This window comes from Zootoca vivipara, chromosome 10, assembly GCF_965207765.1.
Source record: "Zootoca vivipara chromosome 10, rZooViv2.hap1.1, whole genome shotgun sequence".
NCBI lineage: Eukaryota > Metazoa > Chordata > Lepidosauria > Squamata > Lacertidae > Zootoca > Zootoca vivipara.
This window is the reverse complement of record NC_142593.1, coordinates 38879538-38893039: the sequence shown is the minus strand read 5'-3', so window position 1 is coordinate 38893039 and position 13502 is coordinate 38879538. Positions and strand designations below refer to the sequence as shown.

At 42.5% G+C, this 13502-nt stretch overlaps 2 protein-coding genes across 2 annotated transcripts in view; both read right to left on the bottom strand.

Annotated features, from left to right (window-relative positions):
• ELOVL7 (ELOVL fatty acid elongase 7) overlaps positions 1-13502 on the bottom strand; it is a 59525-nt gene that overhangs the window by 42632 nt on the left and 3391 nt on the right. The window lies entirely within an intron of this gene.
• On the bottom strand, positions 1001-8480 carry LOC118082347 (uncharacterized). The gene has a single exon (XM_035109704.3). It carries the CDS (start codon positions 6282-6284, stop codon positions 1338-1340), a length of 4947 nt encoding a protein of 1648 aa, XP_034965595.3. The 5' UTR covers positions 6285-8480; the 3' UTR covers positions 1001-1337.

The window sequence follows — 13502 nt, the reverse complement described above, 5'->3', positions numbered from 1 at the left end:
AGTGCAGAGTACTGACCTTTGTGAGGCACAGTTTATTCAGATTAGCTTTTGGTCCACTCACAGTAAATGGGGACAATAAAAGTTTCAGAACAGGCTTGAGTTGCAACCAGATCCGTAATGAGTGTCAGTTTACCAACAGTCCCTTGCTTCAGAAACCAATACTGATCAGGAGATTTACATGTATTTCAGACGGAGAAAAGATTTCCCAATCTGTAAGTAGGTAGTGGTGGGGGAGGCAAGCAGAGCTGCTTTGAGAAAGTAAGGATATGTTAGGCAGATGGGTGGGTGTGGGGAGAGCTCGCACGTGTGCCGCTTGCTGCTGGTCGCCTAACAAAAGCAGCCTCCTTCTCCTCCCGTAAGGAAACGTTAGCAGAGGGGTGGGGGTGCGGAGAAGCGAAAAGAAGCAGCCTCCTTCTCCTCGTGTAAGGAGACGTTAGGCAGAGGGGTGGGGGTGAGGAGAGCGCCTGCGTGGAAACAGAGCGCGCGCTCGCACGGAAACGTTAGGCAGAGGGGTGGGGGTGAGGAGAGCTCGTGCTTTGAAGCGAGTGCGCCTGCGTGGAGACAGAGCGCGCGCTCGCACGGGGCTATCTTGCAGCCTCATCCTCCTCAAGCTGCTGTTTTGAAGCGTGTGCGCCTGCGTGGAGACAGAGCGCGCGCTCGCACGGGGCTATCTTGCAGCCTCATCCTCCTCAAGCTGCTGATTTGAAGCGTGTGCGCCTGCGTGGAGACAGAGCGCGCGCTCGCACGGGGCTATCTGGCAACCTGATCCTCCTCACGCTGCTGCTTTGAAGCATGTGCGCCTGCGTGGAGACAGAGCACGCGCTCGCACAGGGAGCTGCGGTTGGCGGCCTCAGGTAGGTCGGGAGGGGGGGGAGAGCGCGCGCGTCCAATCCCTGTGTCCCTGGTTGTCTCTCCGTCCAATCCCTGTGTCCCTGGGGGACATGCGCAGTGACCCAGGGACACACGGGACATCTGGACGCAGGGACAACATGGACATTATTATATAGGACTAGTATCATTAAGCCCGTTAAATAAACGGGCGCTAGAACATATGTGGTGAAACATTTGTAAGAACAGACTGGTTATAGTGCATAATAAAAAAGTGGACAACCATGCAGTTGATTTGTATTTTATTGTATTTATTTTTTTAGAATTGTTAAAGAAGAATAATTTGAAGAATTTCTTTTTCTTTTCTTTTTTTGATGTTATAAACCAAAACAATTTAGGTATGGTAAATGTTTCTTAAGTGCAAACCTTGTCAAACAATTGTAAATAAGCAAAATTAGTGGGTTTTTTTAATTTTTGATTTTGTGTTTTTGGTAGGTTATGTTGAATTTCTATAAAATTTCTTTATAGACAACATTCCTTGTGAATATTTTGTCACAGTTTTCCAACAGTTTGCCTTGGTTAGGACCTTCTATGACTTTCACCATGACATCATTAAAACTCCTTACTCTTGATAATGCAACATATAACTGACCATGGCTGAATACTGGTTCCGGCAAGTAAATTCCAACTTTTTCCAAGGTTTGCCCCTGAGATTTGTTAATTGTCATTGCAAAAGCTAATGTTACTGGAAATTGTCTTCTTCGTAAGATAAACGGTAAATCAGTTGTTGTTGGAGCCAAATCCATACGGGGAATAAAGACTATGTTTCCTTCCGCTGAACCTGTTATTACTTGAGCAATTATGATGTTTTTCTTAAGTTGTTTGACGATGAGACGGGTGCCGTTGCACAATCCTTTTTTAGTGTTTAGGTTTCTAAGGAGCATAATTATAGCGGCCTTTTTAAGGTTGAGTTTATGCTTAGGCATACCTGTTGGAGTTATTTCATTGAGGAACTCAATTGGATAGTTTTGAATATCTTCCTCACTTGAGTCATCAATTGAGTTTGAACTGAGGTATGTCACGGTCTCTCCTTCTAAAATGTTAAGTACCTCTTCATTTATGGAGTTTACATCACAGTTCTTTGGGCAAAGAATAGATTTTTTTGCTAAGTTAGGGACATCTGTAACAGGATTTTTGTCTCCAAAAAAGTTTTTTATAATATCTCCTGTGCATAAAATTTTGGAAGGTATTTCAATTACATCTTCAGGCAAACCGTCAATGTGTGGTGTATCACCACTGCCCACTTTGATCAGCCAATTGCTGAATTCAGTGTCTACTGAGCGTATATTCTTTTTAAGTTTAAGGACTTGGAAAATACTCCACAGACTATTATTCTTAACACAGGCCTCAACAATTTTTGTACGGTCACCGTGAGGTACTACGGGAAGTGTTTGCCTGAAATCTCCTCCAAGTAAGATTACTTTTCCTCCAAACGGTTTGTTGTTGTCCATTATTTCTTGGAGCAGTCTGCTAACCACTGCAAGAGCTACAGAGGGGGCCATAGTACATTCATCCCAAATTATTATTTTTGAATTTCGTAAACGTTCAGCATCAACAGAATTGAGTCGTATATTTGATGTTGTATTCTCAACTATAGGCACAGGTAACTTGAATTGGGAGTGGTATGTTCTTCCACCCTCAAGAAGATTGGCTGCTATACCTGTGGAGGCTACAGGTAGTGCAATATTTCCTTGTCCACGAAATGTGCTGAGCAGGGTCTTGTAAAGATATGTTTTACCACTACCTCCTGGGCCATCTATGAAAAAACAGTGGTTACTAAGGTTGTCATTTTCAGTTGCTTGCAATATTGTTTGTAAAGCTGTTTTTTGTTCTTTGTTTAATGTAATTGTCATTTCTTCTGCTTTTTGTTTTTTGAAAACTTGGTTGTAGTTATCAGTAAGTAAGTTTGAATTTGGTAGTATAGGTGGTAACCCAAAATCTTCACATTTTTTCCCATGGAGTTGTAGAATGTTACATATTTCCTGTAACGCGATATAACGGCATATTGTGCATTCATCGTTGTGATGGATATGTTTTTGAACGATATCTTCGGTGAGGTACTGTTCATATTTTACAAAAAGATCATTCATGTTCTGTAGGGAGGCAAATACACAAATGTACGCAAATAACTCTCTTAGTTGTTTTGGCATGCTGTATTGGATAGCATCTTCTAAAGTGTTCTCCCACACTTGATCATCATTGATGAGGCCTCTTTCTTTTGCAGCATCTTGGAAACTGGGATAGATATTTCCATTGACAGTTCTCAGATCTTCAAATGATATTGCACCGGGAACATGTAGCAATAGGAGACGCATGCAGTAGCGTTCTGGATCTGATGATAAATTGACAGAATACATTCGTCCAATGATTTTGTCTGCACCCCGCTGTCGTAATTTCCATGTATTGGTTTCAGAGTCAAATACATAGTGTATTGGAATGTCTGAATATAAAATTTTCCTTGCTTGCTCTTGCTCTTGATTTAATTTAAACCAAGCCGTCAATTGAGTATTTCTTGTTGAAGCTCTCTGGGCTGCTGTATTGATGTCATTCGGATTGAAAAATACAGATTGTTCATCAGGCAGATGCACTGCTAACCTATGGATGGTATGTGATTGGTAATGCATTTCAAACCCATTTAAACGCCATGCTGCTTCTGGAGCGCTGACATATCTGGAATCCATGAAGGTCTTAATTTCATCATGATTTAAAGTGCCTTGTTCTTGAATCACAACATTTGCACAATCATGACCTTTGTACACATATTTAAAAAGGTATTTGACACTTTTTATGGATGCGCAGACTTCAACATTAATGTGGCAATTGTAATTTAGGGCAAGATGTGGATTATATGGTACAACCCAATGGTTATCTATTGTCCTGCCATTCACAATTGAAGTTTGGTTTGTGTTTCGTCTTCTATATTTTGGATAACCATTTGTATTTGCTGATGTTTTTTCCTGGAATGGTTTTGGAAATTCCTTAGTGCATTTGTCATTTGACATACATGGTGAATTAGGGTTGAGTGGTCCGCATGGTCCATGGATCATATGTTTTGTAACAATTGCATGTAAGCGTGGAGTGTTGGTTATATTTGGAATTTCAGCAGATACTATTTTGTCTATCAGTTCTTCGGTTTTGGGTTTGCAGTCATCTTTAAGAATAAGTAGTATGTGAGCATGAGGTAAACCCCTCTTCTGAAATTCTATTACGTAGACCATTGCTTTTGGTACTCCAAAAATATGTTTTTTACAGAGATCTTCAATTAAAGCTTTCAGTTTTAGATGAAATACTCTTGCAACTAAATCAGGTCGAGCATCAGTAGTTTGGCCATGTTGTAGGTTTTCAACAATCTCTTGCCATTTGGGGTTGCACGTCATTGTGATGAAAAGATCAGGTTTGCCATATTTCCTAACAATTGCCATTGCATCTTGATAATTTTGGAGCATGTTTCTTGGGCTACCTGCAAATGAGGATGGTAATATGTATGTTTTTCCAGGAATCAGGCCTTTCTGATTGGATTCATTAATTAAGTGGTCCATCAATCCTGAGTATTTTTCAACTCTCAATTTTTGCTGATTTTGTCGTACATAGTTGAGTCTGTTGGATTCAGTTTTTACATATGCATCAACTATATACTGTTGTGTAAGGCGGCCAGCATTTAAGAAGGGGTTAAAGTTGTCTCTGATGGAAAGACGATACCCATAGTATTGCATTTGTGTAACTCGAATTCTAGGATTTCGTGTTTGATTTGTTAAATTTTGTAACGCTTGAGGTCTGTGTTGCAAAGGTATATCAATTCCCCAGCTTTGATCACCATAAGGGAAGAGTAATGGATAAACCATGGGTTCCAGATTGGGGTCAAGGACACTAATCCTTTGTGTTGTTCTTTTATTTATATCATCTGTACTTGCTTTGCAGTGTATTAGAAGATCTCTTTCTAGTGGTGGTTCGCCATCATCATTTTGAAAAATGAATGCAACCTCATTATGTTTTGGTGCATTATAGCGTCTTTGGTCATTTCTTCGATCTTGCACTATTGTCATGGTCACTTCCTTAATAATGTTTCCAGTTGTTGCAGCATCCTCCTCATATTCTTTTTCAACTTGGTACAACATTTTGCAGGCCTCTGCAAATGGATTTGTTTGAGCAATGAGTGTGCTTAGTTTTTTTATAATTTCTGGATTTATTCCAGTATTTGCGGAATTTTGCATTCTTTGCTCTGCTGCTTCAGAAGGATCTAAAATATATAATTGAGCAAACTGTCTGTTTTGTCCCTGTTCTGGGTGCAGTGTGCCTGCTCTGTGACAAATTGATCCGTGGATCCGGAAACAATATGGGCCATTGCCAGGTGGTGGAGTAATGTTTGCTCCCATGGAGGCAAATGCTAATGCACTATTTATAGATCTAATATTGTTGAAGAAATTTTTGCTGTAGTAATGTTGTCCAGTCATGAGCTGTTGGATTAATGGATTTGTACTGATTGAGGGAAGATTTACTTTTCCTTTTGAACAACATTGTGAAAATTTTCGATCAGAAGGTCTTTCAGCTTCAAAATGTTTAGCACTACAAAACTGGCATATCTGATCTAAATGTCCACACGTGTGTGTTTTAATGATGTCCTCATTGAAGTTTTCCAATTCATTCATAAGTGTCATTGTTAGTTTTGCAGGCCTTGAGTCTTGGTTTTGTATTGTTTCTCTCTCTATGTTTTTCCTTTGTCGTAATTCTCTTTTCCTCTGTGTTAATTGTTGTTTCCGTAATTGGCGTTCATCTGGAGGCAGATGTGTTAACCTTTCTCTTTCTAGTGTGGCATGTCGTTTACATTGTATTTTTCGTTCCTCTGGAGTTCTATTTGCTCTCCTTGCTTTTTGTCTTTCAGCATCTTGCTGTCGTTTTTGAATTTCTTTTTTAGCATTTCTATTTTTCTCTATATAAAATGTTTTGTTTTTTCTGCGAGTTAGTGTCTTTGCATCTTCATGTAAATGTCTTTTATCTGTTATACTGTCATTCTTGTTTGTGTTTTGTTTCTGATTTAGAGGTTGTCGGTCATTATGAGTTAAAGTTGCTCTTTTAGATCTTTTTCTTTCAGTGTCTTTCTTTTGATTTTTTACCTTTTCTTCAATTGATCTATTTACTCGTCTTTTTCTTTCCCTTTTGCTGTTTTGTTGACGTATTCTTAGTTGTTCATCTGGGGTTTGACTTGCTCTCTTAGCTCTGCGTCTTTCTGTGTTTTTATTTAGCTCATTTTCGTCTCCTTTTTTTGTTTTTTGTGCTGGTTTTTGTCTTTCACTTTCTGCTTTTTGTTGTCGTAAAGATTGTAGTTCTTCAGGAGTCAGATTTTCCCCTCTTTGTTTTACATTTAACATGCTTAGGGTGTATACCTCAGAGGAGTGCATAGTAGTGATATTTGTGCAGGTTGTTTTCAATTAAACTGACGCTTCACTTGGGTTTTTATAGGTTTTTCATATGACTGGTTTGATGTACACATATAGTATTTACCTAACACAGACTGACAGGACTTTGGATTTGGGACAGGCTTCCCCCCACAGCCCTTATAGGAAAGAGTTTTGAAGTGAATGAGTGGAATGGATCACTTAGTACTGCAGTTGTCGTAAAGATTTTAGTTCTTCAGGAGTCAGATTTTTTCTCTCTTTTTTTACATTTAACATGCCTAGGGTGTAGACTTCAGAGGAGTGCAGAGTACTGACCTTTGTGAGGCACAGTTTATTCAGATTAGCTTTTGGTCCACTCACAGTAAATGGGGACAATAAAAGTTTCAGAACAGGCTTGAGTTGCAACCAGATCCGTAATGAGTGTCAGTTTACCAACAGTCCCTTGCTTCAGAAACCAATACTGATCAGGAGATTTACATGTATTTCAGACGGAGAAAAGATTTCCCAATCTGTAAGTAGGTAGTGGTGGGGGAGGCAAGCAGAGCTGCTTTGAGAAAGTAAGGATATGTTAGGCAGATGGGTGGGTGTGGGGAGAGCTCGCACGTGTGCCGCTTGCTGCTGGTCGCCTAACAAAAGCAGCCTCCTTCTCCTCCCGTAAGGAAACGTTAGCAGAGGGGTGGGGGTGCGGAGAAGCGAAAAGAAGCAGCCTCCTTCTCCTCGTGTAAGGAGACGTTAGGCAGAGGGGTGGGGGTGAGGAGAGCGCCTGCGTGGAAACAGAGCGCGCGCTCGCACGGAAACGTTAGGCAGAGGGGTGGGGGTGAGGAGAGCTCGTGCTTTGAAGCGAGTGCGCCTGCGTGGAGACAGAGCGCGCGCTCGCACGGGGCTATCTTGCAGCCTCATCCTCCTCAAGCTGCTGTTTTGAAGCGTGTGCGCCTGCGTGGAGACAGAGCGCGCGCTCGCACGGGGCTATCTTGCAGCCTCATCCTCCTCAAGCTGCTGATTTGAAGCGTGTGCGCCTGCGTGGAGACAGAGCGCGCGCTCGCACGGGGCTATCTGGCAACCTGATCCTCCTCACGCTGCTGCTTTGAAGCATGTGCGCCTGCGTGGAGACAGAGCACGCGCTCGCACAGGGAGCTGCGGTTGGCGGCCTCAGGTAGGTCGGGAGGGGGGGGAGAGCGCGCGCGTCCAATCCCTGTGTCCCTGGTTGTCTCTCCGTCCAATCCCTGTGTCCCTGGGGGACATGCGCAGTGACCCAGGGACACACGGGACATCTGGACGCAGGGACAACATGGACATTATTATATAGGATACCGCAGCTGCTTTTGTTCTGTCCAGCAATCAGTACCCTAGAAACAGCGTAGTGGCCAAACAGTTGGTGCCAAACAGTTTCCATTTCTCTTAGTAAGCCTTCTGAATATGTGCCTGGAATTCAAAGTTCATAGCTAAGCACCTTGAAGTTGCCATGGACTAGACACTCTCGGCTCCACCACTGGATCTCAGAATGACATAATGCAAGTAAGTGCCTGAAAACCTTGCCAAGTACAAACACCACATTTCAGATGACATAATGCATGCACTTCTAGTCCTAACATTACAGAGAGATCAATGAATTGATCTAAGAAATGCATCATGACAGGCACCACAAGGATAGCATCCAATAAATATAAGATGCACTCAAGCAGCAGGTATTGCAGTTGTGACTCAATTAAGTAACAGAATGAGCCGCTTTTTAAACACTGCACATACAGCGCTGCTTCAGAGGCTGCACTTGTGAGTGATCTAACAGGTGTTGGTTGCACATGGAAACACCATGTACAAACCGGTAGCCAGTGTATCTTTTTTCCAAAGCTGGATCCAGAAGATGCTGCAAGTCGGAAGGAAGCGGTTCCAACTGAAAATGCTATCAAGATGCAGCGGCGTAGCTAGCCGCCTGGCTGCCCGGGGCGGCAAATCTGAAGGCACCCCGTGTCATGGAAGAGAGGAATAAAATTTACTGCTTGTACTGCTTTAAAGGAAAATATAATGAAAATGATGTATAGGTGGTACTTGATGCCAACAAAATTAGCCAAAATGTATAGGACAAGTAACAATCTATGTTGGAAATGTAAAGAATGGAATTTCTACCATATGCGGTGGACTTGTCCTAAGGTAAAAATATATTGGGAGACTAGCTAGCCTGGCCACGCGTTGCTGTGTGTCATCCCTGTGATTCCTCCCTCCCTGTCCCGATCCATGACGTATCCTGCCCCTCCTCCCTCCAACCCCCTGGCTCATCCCTGTAGGATACCCTTCCCTACATAGAACAAAGGCTGTGCTGCGGCCTGCGATCCGGGCGCTCGCCCTCCCCCCCCCCGGGCCTAGTGGGGGCCTAGCAGCCTAGCAGGGGCCTAGGGGTCTGGTAATGGCCGCCTTGGTTGTTTCAGTTGCTTGGTTGATGATGTCATTATTTGGCGCCGCCCTTCATAGCTTTTGCTGGTGACAGCATGCAATCTGCCTTTCTATTGGACACTGCTGGAGTCTTCAGAGCTTTTGCTGGTGATGTCTAATTTGTGTGCCACATTTTTTGTCTTTAATCACTATTTAAGGTATGAAAGCTGTGCTTTTTTGGGGGGGAAATTATGCCAGATCCCTCACTGATGGGCAAGGTACGCTTTGTCCTAATTTGATGCAATTTGGTTCAGCGGTTATGGAGAAAGGCTGTGACCTCTGCGCGCGCAATGCCTACATTTTTATATATATAGATGATATATAATGAGCTTAAGAAAATATTTAAGAATACTTTTCAAAAGAAACCAGAAGCTTTTTTCGTTGGGCATAATAGGTAATAAAATCTCTAAGAAGGATTATAATATATTTCTTTATGCCACAACGGCGGTAAGGATTCTTTTAGCCCAGAAATGGAAGCAGCAAGAAATTCCAACAGTACAATGGGAAACTAAAATGATTGAATATGCAGAACTTGCAAAACTGTCCAGGAAAATCCACGGCCAGCGAGACCAACTGTTTGAAAAAGACTGGAGTAAATTTATTTTATATTTGAAAGAACGTTGTAAATCTCTGGCGACACTAACTGGACTGATTTTTTGCAGTTTAGAAATAGAAACTTATCTACAATGAGAAGGAATTTTAAGGAATGAAAGTGGATAGATAGAGGGAATTCGAAATGTGAGGAAATTATGTAAAGAAAATAGAAAGTCGGTTTGTGGGGATGGAGGGGAGTTAAGAGGCTTGAAAGAGTCAAATTGTAGGTGATGAAAAATGAAAACTTAATAAATATTATCATATTTTTTAAAAGAAACCCTCAATAAGTTAGAAACCAACATTCTACATGTCGAGGGAGGCTGGCCAAAAAATCATTTTAAGGAGGTGCCAAAAACAGAGAGAACATGTCTGCCTGATGTCAATGGTCAGGGAGTTCCAAAGTTTAAGTGCTGCCACATGAAAAGATCAATTTCCTACAAGTCTGGAACAGGTATTCTGTGGCATCTCTGAAACACTGTCAGTTCCAGAGATCAAAGCAGCTGAGTGGGCATATATGGGGTAAGGCGATAGTACAAGAAAACTGTTTCCAAATCATTAAAGGTTTTATATGCTGATAATAATACCTTGAACCTGGCCCTGTAGCAAATTGAGAAATGCATGTAAAGGTGTTATAAGCTGGCAGGTGCTAATTGATGGTTCTCACATCTATCAGCAACAACAATCTGCAGCTTCCAGATCAAGTACGTATAAGGGAAGCCCTACATAGAGCACATTGCAGTAATCTGATGCTAAAGTAACCAAATGCAAGAACAACTGCAGTAAAGTTTTCACAGTCCAGCAAAAGTCTGAGCTATGGTTCCAGTTGCAGCTTCTAGTCACTGAGGCTACCTGAACTTCCATTGACAAAGCTGGGTCCAGCCTGCAAAGCTGCTACATTAGGAGGAAGTGTGACTCCATTCAGCATAGGGAAGTGACCTTTTTTTCAGATATGGGGACCACCTGGCTATTGGCTACTTGTGACCAAGTGAAGATGCCCGGGCACCAGGATGGCACCTGATGTCTCCACTATCTGCGTGCCGGGAGATCCTTGCATGTTTTCACACACTAACAACACATCCTGTAGAATTCTGTCTGTGATATTTTATCTGCACAATCAGGATGAATTTCAGGAACCCAAAAGTCATGTTGAAAAATATGACATTTGAGCCGCCTGGCCCCAGAATGGCAACTAGACATTCTATTTTGGTGACTGTAGCATTGATTTAAGGAGCCATTTGGCACCTAGCTAATGTATCTGAGTTTCTAATATTGCTCACCACTGAGGCACTAGCACAGATCCTGCATGGCCACTCCTGGTTCAGTTGTTATGGAGGAATAGAGCTGAGGGTCATCAGCATAGTGATGGTAACTTGTCCCAAAACTCCTAATGACCACTCTCAGTGGCTTCATTAAATGGCACCAAAAACAATGCTCTGTCGCACCCTAGGTAAAGGCAAAGGGACCCCTGACCATTGGGTCCAGTTGTGACCAACTCGGGGGTTGCGGCGCTCATCTCGCGTTATTGGCCGAGGGAGCCGGTGTACAGCTTCCAGGTCATGTGGCCAGCATGACAAAGCCGCTTCTGGCGAACCAGAGCAGCACATAGAAACACCGTTTACCTGCCCGCTGTAGCGGTACCTATTTATCTACTTGCACTTTGACGTGCAAGGTTGGCAGGAGCTGGGACTGAGCAACAGGAGCTCACCCCATTGTGGGGATTCAAACCACTGACCTTCTGATCGGCAAGCCCTAGGCTCTCATTCCAAGATCTCACAGTTTTCACACCAGGTAACAGCCTGGACCTTGGCACATTACCTCAGACATAAGCTCTACTTATTCCAATAGGACTAATTCCCAAGTGGGCAACCAACTAAAGAGTACTAAAGCTAAAGACTGCTTGCACTCTGTTCCACAAACAATTTCTGTCAATGCAATAATAGAGTCAAATGTACCTACTAGCTTCCACTTCTCCTTAAAACCACATATCCAGACTCCCCATTTACACCCCCCACAAAAAGCAGGACTAGACCAGGCAGCAAAATGTTCTTTCCCTAGGCTCAGTGTCAATGTGAATTACTTGAATGGGCTAGCTAATAAATGAATTGAACTAATCCTTTTACATTTCTATACCACCTTTATTCCATGTTGCAAATAAAGGTGATGTATGCAGGCATCTCTGAAGGTCAAAAACTGTGTAATTCAGGCAGGCCTTTTAAACCTGAGATTCTTTGCTAACCAGTTTTGCCTGATGTCTGGCATTCTTGCTTTTATTACAGCATTGTACTTTGCAATATTTTATATGAAAATGCCATTTATAAATACTTCAATAATAAACAAATAGTACATTACAGTGGAACCTCGGTTTATGAACACCTCGGTTTACAAATTTTCAGTTTACGAACGCCGCGGACCCATCTGGAATGGATTCATTCACTTTCCATTACTTTCAATGGAAAAGTTCGCTTCAGTTTATGAACGCTTCAGTTTATGAACAGACCTCCGGAAACAATTACACCCATGCTTCGGGTTAAGTACGCTTCAGGTTGAGTACTCTGCGGACCCGTCTGGAACGGATTAATCCACTTTCCATTACTTTCAATGGGAAAGTTCGCTTCAGTTCATGAACGCTTCAGTTTATGAACAGACTTCCGGAACTAATTGTGTTCATAAACCGAGGTACCACTGTACTTGAAATGCATATTTAAATCCTATATGTTTTATTGCTCTAGAATTGGCCTGATATGGGCGAACCAGATCACAGTCTGAATCCTGGCAGCAATATCCTGTACTAATTGAAGCTTCTAAGCCAGGCACCCCCAACATTTGGCCCTCCAGATGTTTGGGACTACAATTCCCATCATCCCTGACCAACTGGTCCTGTTAGCTAGGGATCATGGGAGTTGTAGGCCAAAACATCTGGAGGGCAGCAAGTTGGGGGTGCCTGTTCTAAGCAATCTTCAAGGAACAGCCCCACATGTAGTGCACTGCAGCGATCCAACAGGAAGGTTACAAGGGAAACTATTTCAGGAAGCATTCCATTCCAGAGCTGTATACATACCAAGGTCTTTCATAAATCATCTGAAATAAATATTGGTAAATATTCCAAACCATCTACATCCCTTAATACACAAGATCATGTCTATACAAATACTTAGTACCTAGCCCAGTGATGGGCAACCTTTTGAGCTTGGTGTGTCAAAATTCACCAAAAAACTGAGCATAACTTGAGTGGTGTGTCACTTCGAGAAAAAAAACCATAATTTTGTGATATTTATAGTTTAAATAACAAAAATGTATAATTGTAATATATAACTGTATTTAATAAACCAAAAACTAATTATTTAACCAAACCAAACCAAAAAACCCTTATTTATCACAAAGTGCCCAGAGTTGTTGAGCTTTTTGGGGGGAGCTGCTGACCAAGGTTTTGGAGGTTTTTTGGGGGGTGCAAAAGTTGCTTTGCTTTTGGGGGGGGGGATGCCTCAAAGCTGCTGCGCTTTTTGAAGGGGGAAGAGAACAGAAATAAATGACGAATAATACCTTCGCTGGAACTAACACGCAGCACCGACATAGTCTGCCAAAGCTTTTTTAAAAACCCAGCACAGAACGGGTTAAAAAATGAACACTGTCACACCCAATCATAGTCTGCCAAAGCACCAGAAAAAACAGCACAGAAAGGGTTAAAAACCAATGTCTGGCTACCAGCAACAACAACAAAAAAAAGGATCCGGGTTTTAACAGCGGAGAAAAGCTGCCGTGGAGACAAGCTCTAGCAGAGACAAGCTGTAGGAGGAGCAGAAGAACAAATGGGGGGAAAACAACAACAGCGTGAATGGGCCAATGGGGCGTGTGCCAGCAGTGAGGGCTCTGCATGTCACGTCTGACACGCGTGTCATAGGTTCACCATCACTGACCTAGCCAATGTTGCACAGCCCTTCTCTTAAAGACATTTGCAAACCATGAAATCTGTTTCTTTTTTAAAAATAAAACCTATACACCACGGGCATGGCAAGAAGCATAGAGAGAGAGAACAAGATAACCCTATGCATCCAAGGTGAAGAGTTCAGGGCTGAGATGGTTAGGGGCAGGCATCCCCAAACTTCGGCCCTCCAGATGTTTTGGACTACAATTCCCATCTCCCCCGACCACTGGTCCTGTTAGCTAGGGACCATGGGAGTTGTAGGCCAAAACATATGGAGG